Source organism: Parus major, chromosome 4 (genome assembly GCF_001522545.3).
Source record: "Parus major isolate Abel chromosome 4, Parus_major1.1, whole genome shotgun sequence".
NCBI lineage: Eukaryota > Metazoa > Chordata > Aves > Passeriformes > Paridae > Parus > Parus major.
Window position 1 is genome coordinate 50,764,817 of NC_031771.1, and position 19,060 is coordinate 50,783,876.

The 19,060-nt window shown below is 36.8% G+C and overlaps 1 protein-coding gene across 2 annotated transcripts in view; it reads left to right on the forward strand.

The window, feature by feature from the left end:
* SEL1L3 (SEL1L family member 3) overlaps positions 1-19,060 on the forward strand; it is a 34,249-nt gene that overhangs the window by 3,129 nt on the left and 12,060 nt on the right. For both annotated transcript variants that reach the window (XM_015623952.3, XM_015623953.3), the window contains exons 2-15: positions 1,264-1,831; positions 3,398-3,524; positions 6,329-6,450; positions 7,801-7,916; positions 8,688-8,743; positions 9,756-9,888; positions 10,488-10,620; positions 11,327-11,473; positions 11,884-12,095; positions 13,597-13,776; positions 15,004-15,123; positions 15,756-15,896; positions 17,058-17,120; positions 18,595-18,771. In XM_015623952.3, coding sequence (XP_015479438.1) covers positions 1,264-1,831; positions 3,398-3,524; positions 6,329-6,450; positions 7,801-7,916; positions 8,688-8,743; positions 9,756-9,888; positions 10,488-10,620; positions 11,327-11,473; positions 11,884-12,095; positions 13,597-13,776; positions 15,004-15,123; positions 15,756-15,896; positions 17,058-17,120; positions 18,595-18,771 — 2,295 coding nt within the window. The remainder of the gene's footprint in view (positions 1-1,263; positions 1,832-3,397; positions 3,525-6,328; positions 6,451-7,800; positions 7,917-8,687; positions 8,744-9,755; positions 9,889-10,487; positions 10,621-11,326; positions 11,474-11,883; positions 12,096-13,596; positions 13,777-15,003; positions 15,124-15,755; positions 15,897-17,057; positions 17,121-18,594; positions 18,772-19,060) is intronic.

Sequence of the window (19,060 nt, forward strand, 5' to 3'; positions counted from 1 at the left end):
TTCCTTATATTTACACCTTTACAGGTCTTACTGGCTTGATGCTTTTTCAGTGTAGCTCTCAAGGAGTGTCAACATATTCTTAAGAAATAAAAAGCAAAATAGTTTATCATTGGGGACTTTTACTGATCCCCATATTGGATTCTGGGCAAGGTCTAGTTCTCCAGGTGCACAGCACATAATTTCTGTGATTAGCAATGTAGTAATGACTAGGCCAAACCTTTTTAATATTTTGAAAAACACAGTGAAAAAGCCATCAATCCAAGATAGGTATCCAAGATAAATTTTATTTCAATTTGTTTAATCTTAACAAAGTTAAAGACATACCTCATTTTGAGCAAACCTGATGACGAACTTCCCTGATAATCCTAACTAACAATTCTGAATATTTGAGACCAGGGAGTCTGGTGGAGCTGCTATGCTGGTGACCTGCCCTCAGAGCTGAGCAATCCCCACTATCCTTGGCAATGCAGCAAGCTGGATGCTGACTGCAGGCAGAAAGAAAAGAAGCTGAAGCCTTAGAGACAAGAACTTCAGCATAGTAGATAGTCCTGTTTTATGTCCATGCGCTCACTCTCAAAATATATATAATGTAGATATGTATTTATTTATTATTAATTTAATGTATTTTGTTCTCTGCGGAGAGCAAAAGCTGAGAAAATTCAGTCTGCTGGTCCTGTTGCTCCGATTTCCAAATCCATCTTCAGGATAGGTGTATGTCAAAAATGAAACACTTCATGACTATTAATTCAGTCTCGGGAAACCTTTGTTGTTATTTTGTCCTTCAGAGACCTGCATGACAGGTAACAAAATTAGATAACTTTTTAAGAAGATGCAGAAACACGAGGCTGTGGCAATCCTAGCAAACAATGATACACAATGAATATATGCCAGTACATTTTCATGTACACTCCCTAGGCCTGATTCTAGGAGCAGGTTTAAATAGTGTGACGTGCAAGTCACTATCTTAGACCGGATTCCACTTGCATAAGGGCTGAAGGATACGCCCTGTAAATACAGTTTGTTTGTAGAAGCATGTGTAACTTCAAGAACTTGGTATAGGGAAGTTGTTACCATTAAAGTCTTGATGGTGGCTCTCCAGTAATCCGTGTCTACTTGCTGGGTAAAAGAAACCTCATATTTTGAAGTTAAAGTATGGTGTATAAATGTGATTGTGCAGTGTTCCGTTATTACTGTGAGTATATGAGTAATCACATAAACTTAGATTCTCTGGTTAACATGTTTGTGTTTTGGATTTTCTTTCAGAATTTTGTGCTGTCCTTTGGGAAGGAGACATTACAGACAACGGCAGTTACTCCACAGTTCCAGAAGAATATGGATTATGTAGATTTTATCTATTTAAACATTTTAGAAAAGAAAGTTCTTAACAATTCTGAGGTGTCAGTTCAGTATTTATGTTCTAAGCCTTGTATTGTCAGTTTGGAAGCAGTAGCCTCCTCCGAGTTCAGGACTGGTGTACCAGTATATAGAAGGAGATGGAAGGATGAGAAGAACCTTTATGTTAGCAGAACTCGACAAGTACACTTGAAATTTCCAAGCATCATGGTTTACAGAGATGATTATATCATCAGAAACTCAATAATAGTGCACAGTGTGATACTGTATGCATGGATTAGTCACAAATCAGCTAGCAACTATGATGAGGAGCAGAATGAAGACTACCAGGCTGCAGTTGCCAAGAATTACACATTTTTAGAGGTAGTTCCGCCTTTTGAACGGCCATATAAAGACCACAAAGTTTGTCTTCAGTGGGGTGCTGACTACTTATGGATGCTTCAGGCCAATAGGATACCTCAGTGCCCTCATGAAAGTGGTAGGTGCAATGTCACTTTTTTCCCCCCAAGGAAACAAATAACACCTCTGGTACGCTGTTAAAAAGGGCCTACTGGTAATAAATAGTAAATGTTACATATAGTGGTTTACTTGGGAGACATTGTTGAATATGTAATCCCCATGACTGTGAGGTTAGGAGTTGCAAGTTGCTGAAGCCATCTCGCTCTTCAAATTGTTTCATCACGGCCAGCCTGGAGGTTGGTAGCAGCCTGGCCCTCTGTTTTCTAGGCATATTCAAACAATTTTAGTCAAAACCCACCAGAGTCAGTGGACATCATACCTTTATCTTCAGAGAGGGTTGGTCAGTCCCCTATTGCTTTACTTCAGAATCAGTTCTGCGGTTCATGCACACATAATTCTCACACAGGTAGTCTCTTTCTACTTAAGATGATGGCCTCGCACTCAGAAACATATTTTCAAGTCTTTGTAGTGAGCTAAACTTTACAGCACCTCTTTTTTTTTTTTTCCCTAGAATCATTATGAACAAGTGAAAGTAGTAGTTTAAAAAGTAGTAGTTTTAAATAAAAAATCATGTCTTGCCAACTGTATAGATTACTGAAACAACTTTGCATTCTAGATTTTTTGAGTCCTTTTTTTTCTGCCTGCCTATCTCTAGCTTTACACTTGCTGACAATTCTTTTGCTCACAATACATGGTCAAAGCAGAACCTAGAAGGAAAAAGAACATTTGTTTCTAAATGGTTCTCTCCAAGATGATCCCATAATGATATTTGTGTCATTTATTTTCACTATTGGCGTGTAAAGGCTCTGAAGAAGAACAGGGAACATTTCACTTCCTTTAAGGGCTTTCTGAAATACTTGTTGGAGACAGCATGTTATATCTGACAACACTATGAAGCATCTTATTATCTATATTATATATTTCTATTACAGATTAAATCACTTTAATAGACAGTAGGAAGAAATAATATTCAAATTTTGTTTCTTAAAATAGTACTGTAATGAATTGCTCAGGGTTTGGTTTATTTTGTTGTTTCTTTGATTTTTTTTGTTTGGTATTTGGGTTTCTCTAAGCAAGCTGATGATATATCATGGTCTTGAAGATTTTTCTCCTGCTTCTTAGGAGGGGCAGCTAAATTAGTTTTATATCAGGATTATCTATATTAGTTAAGAACAGAATTGGTATCTGTGCATATGTGTAATACAGAGAGGCACAAGTGGAGACATGTCCAAGAGATGTGGAGAAATATCACTTAGGCATAACCAAAGATAGGATGAGATTTAAGTGAATGACATAAATTAAGACCTCTTGTTTACTAGCTGATTCTTTAAGTATCTTAAATTTAAATGTCTGTTCTTTCCCTGCTTCTAATACCATCTGGAAACAGGCTTAATTTCACTTTTTGTGGGTCATTTGGTCCAATACTGTAATGTATTTAACAGCAGCAGGTGAACTTGTGTTTAAGGACTTATTGAGTATTTGTGTTAACTTTTAATCTGTTGCGTGATTTAAATGTTTATCTGTAGGAATGTAAGATAATTAATTAGTTTCTATGTCTGTCAGATTAAAAGACTGTATTTTGCAGATGGTGTCCAGGTTCTTGAATTTATATATGCTTCCAGTGGGGAAAAAACAGGAATTGTGAAGAAATTTGAACAGTTTGAAAACAGAGAACTTGAGACAGTCAGACAACATCAGATTGATTATCCCATGTAAGTATAGGCAAGTAACTGAACAGGGCTGTATTTGTTTTTGAAGGCTATAGAATATACTTAAACTCTTGGGCTATACCACAAATTAAAGGAATACTGCCTACAAATTTGAGAAGAGATATAAAAGGAGCCTAGTTAGCAGTTCCATCTGATTCCAGTTTTGCCTAAGCTGAACCTCAGGAATACAGTATGATACAGTATGTATGTTAGTGCAGTGCTGTGTTAGAGATGCCACTAGAAGGTGTAAGTGAATGGGTTAGGTACAGTTAGGAGGGTGAGGTAGCTGCTACCTGCTGTCATGATCAGACTGCTGTCTCATAACTAGCTAGCCTGGTTTTCTACATTTCAAACAGATCTGCATTTCCAGCATTGTTTGCAGACCAAGAGCAGAGTAGGATTTCCTGCAAGAGCAAGCAGCATGAAGCAGCTTTATCACTAAAAAATCACACTCTAGTTTATTTTGCATCTTACAAGCCCTTAGTGATAGAATCCTCTGCCTAGATAAATAAGTCTTCCAGCTTGAGCTCAGTCCATTTCCTTTACCACTGTTGTATAAACTCTCCTATTCAGACAGGAGTACAGCTCCTTAGCCCCTTCACACTGCTCAGTTACAGAGGAATCACTCTTGTAAGGTCATCATGCTCTGCTCTGGTCCCCCTTCCCAAAATTGTCACAACTCTCCAGTCATATTTTGCAACTTCAGGGGAAAAGAGATACATAAATATACCTCCCTTCCACCAGATGCTCTCACCCTGGCAACATTATTACGGAAGTAGTAAATGATTGCAGGAACTGGAACTTCACTGTTGGTTTGCATTTGGCCTGTGGCCCCAAGAAGAGTGCCAGGAAGATTTGCCAGAGAGCACAGGTTGCATGCAAATTACTAGCTCTCAAACCATAACTGAAGCCATAAATACAGAGCAGTTTTTAACTCCTGGTTTCTTCTGAATGGGTGACAGCAGAGTAACAGCTCTTGTCTCACCAACACAGTTGCATTCTGCTTCTGGCACTGAGGCACTCAAACTCTGGTTTAGAGTATATGGCATGAATTTATGCATCTTTTTATCTGCTCCACATAGTTCTTGCCTTCAGGTGATGTCTTCAGCGTGCTTTGTGGTTGTGTGACAGCCTCAGCTAGTCCTGTTAGGAGGAGGGAGAGCTCTTCAGTTCTTTTTCTGTTCTGTGTATGTGAGCAATGGTTCCCCACTGTACAAAAAGTCAACAGAAGTAGATGGATCTAACTGAGATGACTTTTTTGGCTTCTCTCAAAGATTTGTAAAGAAAGAGAGCCCGAGATACATAACTGTGGTTTGAGGTGGCTACCACTGGAGAGCCTGCAGCAAGGACAGGGTGGGTCTGTAAGGAACTACTCATGCTGTTTGGCATCCTGCAGCAATGGGGATATGAAATGAGTCAGCATTGTCCCAAACTCTGTCCCAAGAAATGTGTCCAGAACAAACATGGTCTTAGACCGGCAATCAAGGATTAAATGGAGACTGAGGCATTTGAGTTTGCTGTATTGGCAGAGATGGAAGTTGAAAAGAGCAATATATAAGCATGAACACGTGAGCAGTATTTTTAGAAGCACAGTGTTGGCCTGTAGGTCCTAACAGTCAGTATACAAGTGATTGTCATTTACAAACCTTTCTATTCATGTACCATCTCTGGAGAGAATGGTGTTATTAGCTGTTTAAGGCATATTTTCCATTAGGGAAAACCTAATCATCCTTGCATTTTTTTTTTTAAAGCAGGAGAGCAGGTGTTAGGCTTTCAGACCTACAGTGGTTTCATTTAGGAAAAGATGCAATGTACTTATGCTAACCAATTTTTTTGAGAGAGAAGCAAGGCAAGCTGACCTAATCCTAAAGTATTATAAACAAATATTGACCATTTTTATTAATTATAGAAATGCAAAAACTATCTCTTTCTAAAAGTCACTAAGAAAAGTGAACTATTTCATCAGATATAATAATTGTAATGTTTTGCTAAATTGTACATTGGAGGTATGATTTTCAAAGTTATTCAACATTGACCTAGATGCTGTGGCAATGTTACAGGAATAAGTGATCAAATTTCTGTTAAGAGCACGGAAGCAGATTTAGTCTGGCACAGAGGAACTCCTTAAAATTAGATATTGTGGTATAAATTCTGCTTTTAGTGCCTCAGCCAAGTTAGAACAGAGATTTCTAAGTACATAGTGCTGCTGGTGTTTGTTTTTTTTTATTTTGCACGGTTCCATAGTTTGCAGAGCTTCCATCTTTATTTATCCTGTGATACTTCTGTGACAGCTGTTCATACCTATCTGTACTGTCCAGAGGATGGATTCATTTTTAACTGCTTCTCCCAAGCATATTTTCACAGTTCACTTTTAGTATAGAAGATAGAGCTTATAGTTTTTACTGGCTTCAACAGTCAAGATGACAAGACCATGCACCTGGGATTCGGTACTTTAGTCTGTATGTAGGAGCTTGGCTCCATTTTGTCTCAGTTGTGTTTTCAGTTCCTTGGTGATGTAGGATCTGGAAGTAGCTCTGACTTGGCATTCTGGAATTGATTCAGATAATGCTTCCTTATTCTCTTCTCCTGTTGTTACCACAAAAGTCTGCGGTTAGAGATCAAAAGATCCAAGAGTCTTAAGTGTGGTTTTTCTGAAGGTTTTTACTGCAGAGGATGTGTTCTATTCTGAAGATTACATGTGTGATGCAGGTTTGCTAAATTAAAGTGAAATGCATGCTTTTCAAAATTATATATATAGAGAGCTTTCTCATCAGGAGTTGATTTTTTGTTTATTTTTGCTTGTACAGGTTCACCGTTTCAATCTGGCTATATCTACTAAATCACTGTGAAGAGGATCTGTGTGGTATACTCTATTTTATTGATTCAAAAGAAATGTATGGTACTCCTGCTGTATTTCTAAATGAGGAAGGTAAGGAATATTATTGATGGCTTTCAGAAGAGGTGTAATACAGTCTTCATTGATCTGTGCCTAGGAATAACATTTATAAAAATACATTATCAGACCTATTTTGTGAAATTGATCCGTTGCAAAATGCTTCTTTTTGGCTGTAGTGTCTCAGTAGGAAAGCAGCTGCTAAATTAACAGGAGAAAAGTGAGTAGTTGCATAGCATCTAGTCTTGGCTAACTTCAGGAAATATCTGCTTTGTCAGGAGAACAGCCTGAATCTTGCAGCCAGGAACATACACTGAGACTAAATGGTCTTACCTCAATGAACAAGCTTTCTTTATTACTGAAGTGTTATTTTAAATTTATCTTAATTCCTATATATATACATGTACATATACAACATGAAAATTTTTGATAATTTGAAGTAGCATTAGAAAAAGTCCAAGTCATTCAATGTCTTGCCTTCATTGCAATGTTCAAGAACCAGTCTATTTCCCTGATCCAGAAGAAAGTTAAGAGGCTCTAAAGCACTGTCTTAGTCTTGTAACACTTGCAGCAGGGGTCTGTTCTTGTCAGAAGAGGGCTGGGAGCTGGCTGGCAGGTTCACAGAGGAAATGAGCGTGCAGAGTTTTAGAAGTGCACACCTGGCATTCTCATAATACATTTTTTTTCCTCCTTTGCAAGTTTGACAACTGACTTCTTCTCTGTTATTTTTGTCATTTTCATTTTCTCAGTCATGTAGCCAATTTCAGTAATTAATTTTTTCCATTATAAACTGGATGCTTTTCTTTGAAGAACAAAAAATATGGAAGTTATCAGCTTAATACAAGATCTGTGTGGCAAGGCTTTAGGGCCAGTTTTATTCTCAGTGTTAGACTAGATTATCATAAGAGCCTGTTCTGGTCCTAAAAGCTTGGACCATGAGTGTAGCTTCTGCAGGTCCACGAAGTGGAGGGTGGAGTCATCTTGTACTTGACCATTGCAGTCATGTACCACCAGTTGAGTGCTGAGTGGATGCCATTGTTTACTGATCCCTTCTGCTGTTTACTGCAAGTCACACTGCCTTCTGATATTTGAGATCAACTGTGACAGCCTCCCTGTTTGTCTTAGGTTTAGTCTATTCAGTCTAACCCTGGTTTTCAGTCTGGTTTCATGTGGGAGCCTGAGCATCAGCATCTGAGATGTGTAACTGAAATGTGGAGCACTTTTCTCCTGTGGAACGCTCTGAGAGCTGATGTTTGACCTGGTGAGGGCCCAGATTTTTGTTGTTAGTGATGAAGAGGACAGAATTGCTGTGAACAACATGTTAGTAAACCCGTTCTTAACGTTTCTGTGGTGTTTATTTCCTTTTTCTTCCTTTATTGCTCTCAGGTTATGTGCATATTCAGATGCATCTCATGAGAGGGGATGACCTTGCAGTGAAAACTAGCTTCAGCCTTCCTCTGAAGCAGTGGTTTCGACTGGATCTCTCTTTTAAGGGTGGACAGGTATTCTTGCTACCTTGAATTACAGGATCAAGGCTGAAATCTGTATAATTTGATTATGGATCTGACAAACTCCTTAATAGCTGAGGCTGAGAGAAATAATGTAAATTGTACATGCTCACATAGCAAAAGAATGAAAAATCTAACAATAGAAGTTGTGGGGGGGTGTTCAGACCATCCAGCTTTGGGAAATCAACCTTGATTGATTGAGTTGGACTGAGTGCACCCTCAGCAAGTTTTCTAATGACACCAAGCTGTGTGGTGTAGTCGAGATGCTGGAGGGGATGGATGCCATCCAGATGGACCTGGACAGGCTTGAGAGGTGGGCCTATGTGAACCTTGTGATGTTCAACAAGTCCAAGTGCAAAGTGCTGTACCTGGGTCAGGGGAATCCCAAGCACAAACACAGGCTGGGCAGAGAGTAGGTTGAGAACAGCCCTGGGGAGAGGGACTTTGGGCTGTGGATCAACAAGAATCATTGAATCATTAAGGCTGAAAAAGACCTCAAAGATTATCAAGTCCAACCTTTGACCAAACACTACCATCAATTAATACCACAGCCCTGAGTGCCGCATCCACTTGTTTCCTGAACACTTCCAGGGGTGGTGACTCCACAATTAACATGGGCAGCCTGTTCCAGTGCTTGACAACCCTTTTCAGTGAAGAAATATTTCCTAACTTCCAATTTAAAGCTCCTCTGGAGTAACTGGATACTGTAATAGATGTACCCTATGGCATTTCTTTTATTGTAATTAATATTTTGTGCTCTTTTAGATCGAAGTAAGCAGTGTTGGGAAGAATTTGAAAAGATATCATCATCAATCTTTTACGTAAGCAGCATTTTCCCCTTTGTGGAGTAATATGTGTGTGTATGTTCAGATACAGAGAATGGGAGAAGAACAGCACAAGTTTGTAACTGAGATTCTAATTGATTTTGAAAATGTCTGTGGTCTTTTTCTACTTAGCTTTCAAAACCAGTTTTTTTAATTAAATATAAGCTTTACTGTGCTTACATTAAGCTCAAGCTGACTATTTTTGTTAATGCCATGAGTTAACATGGTGCATGATCTAGTACTAGAGTCTGATAACCCTCACTAAAAACTGATTGGCAGGTCAGTGGCATTAAGATCAGTCTTCAAATGAACTTTTGGCCTTACAGAAGTCTAGTTTTACTGTTGCTGTGAGGAGTAGTATTTCAACAAGGAAATGGTTACTTGCTTTGCTTAGTTAGAGAGCAAAATTTCTACCAAAAGTATTCATGCTCTGTCCTTTATTCTAAGCAAGTGAATATTTTTTAAATGGATTTTAGTTAATTTCTTGCACTATAATTTAAGATGGGCTCTTTTTTGTACAAATAATTAAAAAAATGTCACTATTAATACATGAACAACGTAACAGTGAACTGCATGGGTGACTTTGGGAGTTTTCCTTCTCTGCTAATGCTTTAAATCCAGAAATTGATAAGTTGCAGATGATAACTCCAGGAGACGGATAACTTAAATTTTCATATGCTGATTTTAGAAAAGTGAAAGAGAAAGGTGAAACTGAAAAAAATTGAGGTCGACTAATGATAGATAAAATATCAAAACATACTTAGAGGTCAGAAAAATAAAACACCCTGCTGGTTTAATATGTTTGTAGACAAGGAATTTGTTATATTTACTCCATAATTTATCACACTAAATTGCGGAGTAGATTTTGAGAATGATCAAATAACAAAAGAAAAAGATACTTGAAATAAGCTTAAGACTGTCAGTTGCAAAAATTCTGAGAAATACTAATTTCTCTTTCTTCTTTCACTACCTCAAGATAGTCAGCTTACTTCTCTTTCATGTTCTCAAGTTTTAGGGAAGATTTCTATTATGATGACACTGCTGGATACTTCGTTCTTGGAGGGAGTGGGTATGTAAATGGTATTGAAGCATTCTTTGGACCTGTGAAGTACTATCGCCTCAATGTGCTGGAAACAGAACAGGTAAGCAAAAGCACTACTTGGAAATGCTGAAATATTAGCAGCCAACTCTGACTATATTTCATTTTTTGGATGGAGCACTTACCAAGTGATAAACTAGCTTTGAAGCACAATAGTATCTGGGAACATATGTCATACATGATAATTTTCTTGTTGAAATCTATAAATCTAGAAATATTAGTCACCATTTCAAATGCTAAAAGATAATACTTTGGGAAATGAGTGTGTAAAGCAGTGTTTGTAAACCTATAATAAGGACATATTTTCATTATTGCTTTTTTCCCAGAATTTCTGATGATACAGTGTTGAATACATTTGGTTAATCTATGGTTTTGATAAAACTGATGGTAAAAGTCACATGGGTTTGGTCAGTTTTGGAAATTCATTTGTCATTTTTCGATTATGCTGACCATTTTAATAGACAGTGGTCAACTGTGGCCAGCATCAGGTTGTCTGACACACTAATATGATGTGCCAGATAAGTTGATTGTAGTGAACAAACTGTTTCCTTTTGTTATTTGTGTACAATGCATCTTTCTAGTTGAGCATACACAACAACAGATATTGGGACTTCCATTTATCCATCATTTGCCTTTTTACAGATTTCTAATCCTCTTCATGACAAAGACACAGTGGAACAAATTGAACTTTACTACGAGAGATGTATGGAAATTCAAGAAATAGTTTATGATTACAGATACATTGTAAGGCAAGGCGAAAAAACACACCGCAGCTGTAAGTGTTGGTCTATGACATGAATTTTAAACTGACATCTTTGGAGACCAGTTTTCTTTCCTTTAGCAATCTGGATATTGATCATCAAAGTAAAATTAAATTCAGCCATAACAAGAAAAAAATGCAATTTGAAGAGTTTTGTCTCATTAATGGTAGCTAGAACTGGGGTTTCGTCCCTGGAAATACTTCTGTGTTATGAAATAAAAACTTAAATTATCTTGATATGGCTTCTTTAATAATCCAGGTGTGTAAGGGGACAAAGAAATACTCTCCAGCTTTCATGTACACTATGCAATTGCCTTTCTTCCATTTCATTTTCAAAATGACCCTAAAGGAAAATGGGTGGATTTTGCTAGAATCTTTCTGCCACAGTTGTCTAACATTCAGTAATTAACAGGTTTCTACCAAAGAGTCCACTTTGGTGAAAGGAGAATGACATAGCTTAAATGTGTGCTGAAAACTAGCTTGTGTTTCTAATTTGAATTCAATTGAATGCATTGTGACCAGAGTACGGAAGAAGAAATCTGAATGTATTTAAGTGGCCTGTGCTAGCTGGATGAGTTTTTAGCTTCTTGTTAAGGGTGTGCTCATCTTGTCTGTAAATTTTTAGTTTATTAGAAATTTCTTTTTTTTCTGTCAGAAAAATGGTCCTGTTTTCAAGACAAAAAAGTCAGCTTTCATGTCTTAAATATGTTGTTTTCTCTAGGTTACTATGAAAACTATTATTTGGAGTTGATCCACAAGTATGGAGAAAAATCTAAATGTGATGCTTTCATGTGGGGAAAAGAGCTAAGGGAAAAGTACCACACTTTGTTCCAACTGTTACAAGAGATGGATTTCAGTAGTCCAGATGGTAATAGTATTTCTTTTTTCAAATTGTTCTGAAATAACTCAACAGTATTTATTGCTTAGTTTAGTATCATTTGACCATTTTTTCATATTATCTAACTTAATAAAGGAGTCTTATGTGGCATATATGTTGCAATATGCTGCAGATGGTAGTCTGGCTTATTAGGTAGAAGGAATTATAGAAATAACCTTATGTTTTTAGTCGTTAGTTACTTTGAGATGGTCTTTTGGATTTTTATTCACCCTTCATATTCATTAATACCTTGTGTCTCTAGGAATTTAATCTGCATTGAAAATACCATTCAGCTTGAGAAATAACAGAATCTATTGTTCTGTCTGTTACTCAGTTTCTTGGGAAGTTGGTTCCTAATTTTAACTCTTGCAATAACTGTGTGTCCTATATTTTATTTTTAGTGTTAGAAGATGGAAGTGATACAGTTGTAGAAGTTGGCCGGAGGATATTTGAGAAGGTTGTAAAAGGTCTCTCCAATGCCAATGGCCTCAGCAGTTTGGGATCTTCTGTCCCTCTCCTGGTGGATTCCAGTTGTTGTGGATACCATAAGGCTTCCTATTTCCTTGCAGTTATATTTGAAACAGGGTTTGGTGTGTCTGTGGATCGTATAAAGGTACTATATTTAACATGTTCTGTTATGTCTGTGGAATTAATTACCTTTAAAGACAGTTAAGAAATGGGATGATCCATTGAATTAAAGAAAGTGAAATGGCCCTCAGATCCAGGTGGTGGTTGCAGGGATTCTCCAGTAAAGCTACTAATAAATACTTTGATGGCAGTGATATCTTTATGAAGGCCTGATGGTGGGAATCTTGATGCTGCTCAAGCAGAACAATGAAATGAGAGATATAGTAAAGATGGTAATAAAGTGAACAGCATAAAGTATTGCTTTGCCTAGTCACTGTGGAGCCAGGATGAGTAAGAGCTCTTGAGTCACCCACAGTCATTTGAAGACAGGTAGGAAAAAAGTCTTGGATCAGGCAAATCTAAAGTGGAAAGGTTGCATAGCACAGTCAGGAAAGAAGTCTGATTTTAGAGTGTGCAAAAATGTGACACTGAGTATATTATGGTCAAATGAGCAAGGGTAACCAAAGTAGAACAGTTTCCTTTTGTAAAAAAGTGACTGTGCTTCAACTGAGCAACTGCAGAGTTTGACAACTCCTGACCTCTTAGTCAGGTTGCAAATAACTGAAATGTTTTAATATGTTCTAGGTCAAATAAAGGGAAGGTGTTTATATATCTGGGGAAGAAGGCAACACTAAAATTACCAACAGATATTTAATTGTGATATAATAGTGTAATAGAAAACACTCATAAAGAATAGCAGCTCTGTCTGTTGTGGTTACAGACATTAAATCAGAAGAACCCCTGACAAGCTAATCAGAGACAAAGCTCACCTGCAATTCTTCAAAATCAAGAAACCTTAGACAGGAACCTTTATTATACCCTAATTATAGAGTATATAGTTCTTATTATGGAGGCTAAGGAATTACATCATTGGATCTGCTTCAGGTAGTGTAGGAAACAATTTAATACACAGCACAGACGGGACTCCACTGGTTTTCTTACTGTGCAGGTGAAAAATAATAGTAGTGCTGAAAATGTTTTTTGGCACATGTGTAGTGCATAGACCAATTACCATGTACCTGAAGGAAATTTGTGCTGAAACCTTATCAGCCATAGATTCCATCCAGCTAGTCCTGTCAGATCCCTAGGGTAAGATTCTCAAATACTGTTTGTTAGCTGCCATATGTTTCCACAGAATTCAGTGTGAAAACTGTAGCTGGCATCAGTGGGACTATTTAAGTCACTGCTGAGCATAAATAATACTGTAGTAAAATGGCATTAAAAATTGCTGCACACTTAGAGATGACAGGATAAATGCAATATTTGAAAAGTATTTAGAGCCTAGTTTTTCTTTCAAGTGTTTCTGTGCAAACATAAGATATTTTGACCACTTTATGGCTGTGTTTGCTTCTGTAACTCTGTTTACATGATATAGCTATTATATCAGCTACCAGTATGAACATTCTGTTCCCTGTAAATCTTCTGCAAAGTGCTTAACTTGTGAGATGTGCAGCAAATTTACACTTGTTTATGTTGATTTTTGCCAGGGACTGCTGTACAGTTTGGTTGGTGCTCAGGGGAATGAGAGACTTTCTGTGATGAATCTTGGCTATAAACATTACCAAGGCATTAATAACTATCCACTTGATTTGGAGCTGTCATATGCTTATTATAGCAATATTGCAATAAAGACATCCCTGGATCAACACAATATAAAAGGGGAACAGGTAAAGGAGTTTTAAGTGTATCTGAATTTGTTTTCTGTCCAGGTTATTTTTCATATCCATATTTATGGGGCCAGAAGATTTTTGTCTTGATTTACAAATGTTTGTTTATCTGATTCGTGTCCCTCCCTTTGGCAGGCATGTTGGACTAAACAGTCTTTAAAAGTCCCTTCCAGCCCAAATCATTCTATGATCCAATGATTGTTACAAAATCCCCCAAATTATATGTGGGTATTATTACTGTGTTTCTTAGGAAGGGGGAATGAAAATCAAAATCAGTCTCAAATCCTGAGAATTGTCCACAAATCTGTCTTTAATAGAAGACCAAGCCTTATTCTTGGCCCCTAAATCCTCACTCAGATTTTTAATTATTAATATAATTAATATATTAATTATATCAATATATAATCAATATATTTTGTTTATTAAGCAGCTGATCTGCTATTTCAACAGACATCATAAAGTTCCTGCAGAAGATGAATTGTCCTCTCCATACTTAAACCTTTTCTATAATCAAATGTAATGACTTAGTTGTTGAATAGTTATCTGATAAAGTTAGAATAAAATTATTTTAGAATAAGCTGCTAAACAGGAAGTAACACAACTTTTTTGTAAAGAATAGGCATTTGTAAATGCAAATATAAAATTTGCATTTTAATTTGAAGATAAAGAATTTGCAAAGTAGGTTAGTGCTAGAATCCTGGCTTATCAGAAAGCATGATTATTGTACAAAAAATAGAGAGATTTTAATTGCTGAAGAGCTAAAAATGGGCAGACTTACCTAGGTAAGAGTGCTGTGGGTCAGGTCTTCATCAACCTTTCTCCTAGCCGTTTTTTAATATTTTGAAAGAAATTTCTATAGAAATTTTTAAGCCTTAAAAGACTCAAAACCACTTTTGTCATTTTTAAGTGCACTTAAAACCCATTTTTAAGTGCATTAGAAGATGGTTTGCAGGTTTTTTTCAATTGTTGGTGTCTTGACATCTTTCCAGTGTAGAATGGACTTGCAGTTTTGGAACAAAGCAGTAAATGTTTTTTACAGTGGATATAACAATAGTTCTTAATGCACTGGGCATCAGAAGAGTGATGAGAATGTTAAAATCCAGAACTGATGGTGAATTTTTAGGGATGAACAGGAAATGGACAACATTTTCATTCTGATTGCAGATGTAAAAATTCTTTGTGAAATTCATGTGGAAGTTAATTTTTTTCTGCTCACCTACTCTTCAGGCATTTGTTGAAACTATAAGGCTGATGGATGATGAACTGCTAAAAGCTCAAACAAAAGAAAATGGTGATGTCTTTATGTGGTTAAAACATGAAGCAACAAGAGGAAATGCTGCTGCACAGGTAATAAATTTCCCCATTTTTGGTTTTAAATACATTCAGGAATGTACCTGAGTACATTAGTATTAATACCTAGACCACGTAGGAAAGCTGCAGAGGAGAGTGGACAGACATTTTCTCCTTCCACCCAGAACTGCTTCCTTTTTTCTGAGCCTGGACTATTTCTCATGCTCCTGTTCAGTAATAGCCAGTAACTGTGCAAAGACCATAACAAGGATGCAAGGCAGAAGGGAATAGTTTTCAAGTCTTGGCAACCTCTGTCTCTAACCCTTTTCCCTGGCTTTGTATTTGACACGTTGCCATTACTGCTGCTGATCTGAGACCAGTAGTAATATATTGTAATACCAAGCCATTTATGTGCATCAAATCTGTCTATCTCTTATCTCTGCACTTAAATCAATCCAGACTTCTATGATGCTGACAGCTGTAAAAATAAACCTGCTGTAGAGTTAGGATCAGTACATTCCACCACTGAAAAGCTCTCTGAATATTCCTGTTAAACAGTTGTTTTCAAACTGTTGAGGGTGGATATTAGTTATTCTCACATCTGAAATGCATCTAAGCCTGAAAAAGTCAGCAATTCCAGTTTCAATACTAGCATTTATAGCATAACTGCTTAAGTTGTTTTCTTTTAGCAACGTTTGGCTCAGATGCTGTTTTGGGGTCAACAAGGAGTGGCAAAAAATCCTGAAGCTGCAATTGAATGGTATGCAAAGGGTGCAATAGAAACAGAAGATCCAGTGTTAATATATGATTACGCCATTGTGTTGTTTAAGGTAAGTCATATTTCATGTTTTCACTTCAAAATAATTGTTCTTATAACATGATGTTTCTAAGTTATCTGCAGTGATACAGGGTAAGAGTATATACAAGTGCTTTTAGATTTACTCTGAAAAGCAATCAATAGGTATGAAGCTAATATTGTACCAAAAAGGCACAAAAATTTTAAAAAGAGCAAGTTAGAAACGGTCTAGTTACTTTCTTCCTAGCCATATTCAGGATCAAATTGTGGATCCAGATTTTTCCTAGTGTCTTGCCACCTCAAGAATCCAACCAGCTAGTAGGCATAGGCTTTGGTGTAGAGATGTAGATAAAAGTTTGATCCTTTTGTAGAATAGAATCCTTTATTAGGATGGCTTTTTAAGTTGGAATTAAATTATTGCTGCATGCAGTTAGTTTTCCCCTGCTAGAAGCAGTAGACAGAAGATGTTAAACTGAGGCATGACCTCACCTGAGTCAAATAAGGTGTATCAGCTAAGTGATGTCACCCATAAGGCATTCATACACTAAAGCTTCGAAATACTGGTGAGGAACTGTTAGGTCTTCATCTCATTCCTTGGACATTTTCTCTAGAAAATGCTTGTTTAAGTGTTGCTTGTGTTAATTTTGAGCACACATAATCTGCTTTACCTGTGTCTGGAATTATTTTATGTGGATATCATAAGCATGACATCTGTGTATTTTCTCTAGAGACACTAACATCTTTTTTCAGGAGAGCTGAGAGCTCTTACTCACTGCCCAACTGTGCATAACCTATGCCCCTTTGAATGCTATTCATTCTTCCTTAGTTGCTCAAAATTAAATATAAATTTAAAATATCTAATAATATAATACATAAATATCTATATACATATAATATAAATATATAATATATACAAATATATATTAAATATAAATTAAAAATAATATCTGATATTATTTTCTCATAAAAATCACTTGAATATACTGATGATAATTGTTTCTTGACTGAATCACTGAGATTTTGTAAAGCTGTGAAGGATGGATGAACACAAAGCTGCTTGTTTTGTTAAAACTGTTTACAGCTGAATGACAGTAGGTAATAGTATAAATATTAAAAGGCATTTTGGATATGTATAAGTGAATTTTTATCACCCTGCATTTGTAAACAATGATTGTTTCACATATCTGTTTCCTAGGGTCAAGGTGTGAAAAAGAATATAAAACTTGCATTGGAATTGATGAAGAAAGCAGCAGCCAAGGTAAAATACAATAAATAATTTATTGTAGTAGTTCTGTACTAGGTGCTAATAACAATCAACTCTGACTTATATAAAATGCCTGTTGCCATAATTCTGTGTCAATACTGCTTGCTTCTTCCAGTGTCATCACCATGAGTGGTGAAAGCCTTGTTTTCCCAAGTTGGGAGACTAGACCACTCAAAATCAGCCAAAATTTCTGTGAAAGAATTCTCTCTACTTACATCTTTTGGAACTTGGTGTTACTTAAGCAATTTCCAAAGTGAATATTTGATCCAGGGGTATGTTTTTGCCTCATATTCCTGAGCATTAATGGAGAAGACCTGGATGTCCGGAAGTCTCCTGGTTTCTTTTCCATAGTAGGGAGAAACATTGACAGAGCAGAGGAGCCTCACTCCTATTTAATGCTCTAGGACAGCCAGGTTACTCAGGCCGTGATCTGGTCCTTAGAATAAAAATTAAAGAGTATCTAGACCTTGAACACATTCCTAGCTCTTAGAACCAGAATGAGTTAAATTACTGATTATGATAGAAGGATTTCACTAGTATCAGTAGGATTTCTGACCACTGTCAGAAAAGATTTGTGCCAGTTCTGTGATTCCTTTGAAACAGGAGAGACTATCTGTTCTACTGTCTGTTTGGGAAAGGCCTAAATAAACTGAGAGACTTTTATGATGTGATCAAAATTCCCTTGATTCAGGATCTGAGGAACAGCTTCCTGGAAGACTCCTAGAGACATCAATTTCCTTACTCTTCTTGAACTCAGATACTTGGATTCTTATGTTCAAATGCATATTTTCTATACAAAAACAACATCATAATTATTGAAAAGTTTAACGTCTTTTGCATTTTAATGTGCAAGTTAATAACATTGCTGGCATACTTACAGCCCCATATGATCCACCAGTTTATGCAAGGAAGCGGTGACTCATTGCAACAAAAATAAAAACTGTCTCAAGATTTTCTCCTCTTGAGCCAAGATGCAAAGATGCAAAGTATAACAAGTGTGCTATTTTTTATGCATATTATATTTTTTATGCTTTTGCAGGATGCAAAGAGTAGAAAGTAGCAATATCTTAAGCAGATCTGAAATGTATTTTGAAGGCAGCATCACAAAGTAATTCTGTGTTCATTGCTTTCTATTTATTCTCAAGGAAATTTTCTAGTTTAAAAGAAGTGCGATTTTTGATTGCTAATCCTCTCAACCGGTTTCTGGGAGTTCACAAGAATAAGTGTCCTGTTTGGCTTTGAAGAGGAGAAAGGGGAAAAATAGTCAAAATTTGTTCTTGTCAACAAGTGAAAGTCAGCACATGGCTGAGACTCTGTAGAGTAAGATGGCTCTGAAGTCTTATTCCTCACTCTATATATGAGGCCACAGATGAAAGTAGTGGGGAAAAAAGGCTTTATAACCCCTATTCCCAGAAGTAACAAAAAGCAGAATTAAATGTATGACCTGAGACTGATCTTCTTCCCTAAGGGCTTGCCCCAGGCAGTGAATGGATTAGGATGGTATTACCACAATTTTAAAAGAGACTATAGAAAAGCAGCTGAACACTGGTTAATTGCTGAAGAATTGGGAAATCCAGATGCATCATACAACCTCGGTGTCCTGTATTTGGATGGGATTTACCCAGGAGTACCTGGTAGAAATCAAGTGAGTAAATATTTAATGGAACTATTTCTTACATTAGGGCCCAATTCAGAAGTTTTTGCCTCATTGTCGATATTGCTCTGATCACCTAAGTTGGATTTTGTCACCTTTTATCATAAAGAAGGATTTTACTGGGGGATTCAGTCAGGTTGCTTAGGGAGAGAGATGTTGCTCAAATATCTCAGTCAAAATTATATGCATGTGTTTGTATTCTTTTGATTTAGAAACAAACCAGGTGCAGGTTTTACTCCTTCCAGTGACAGCAGCCAGGAAGGATACTGTGTGGTCTCAC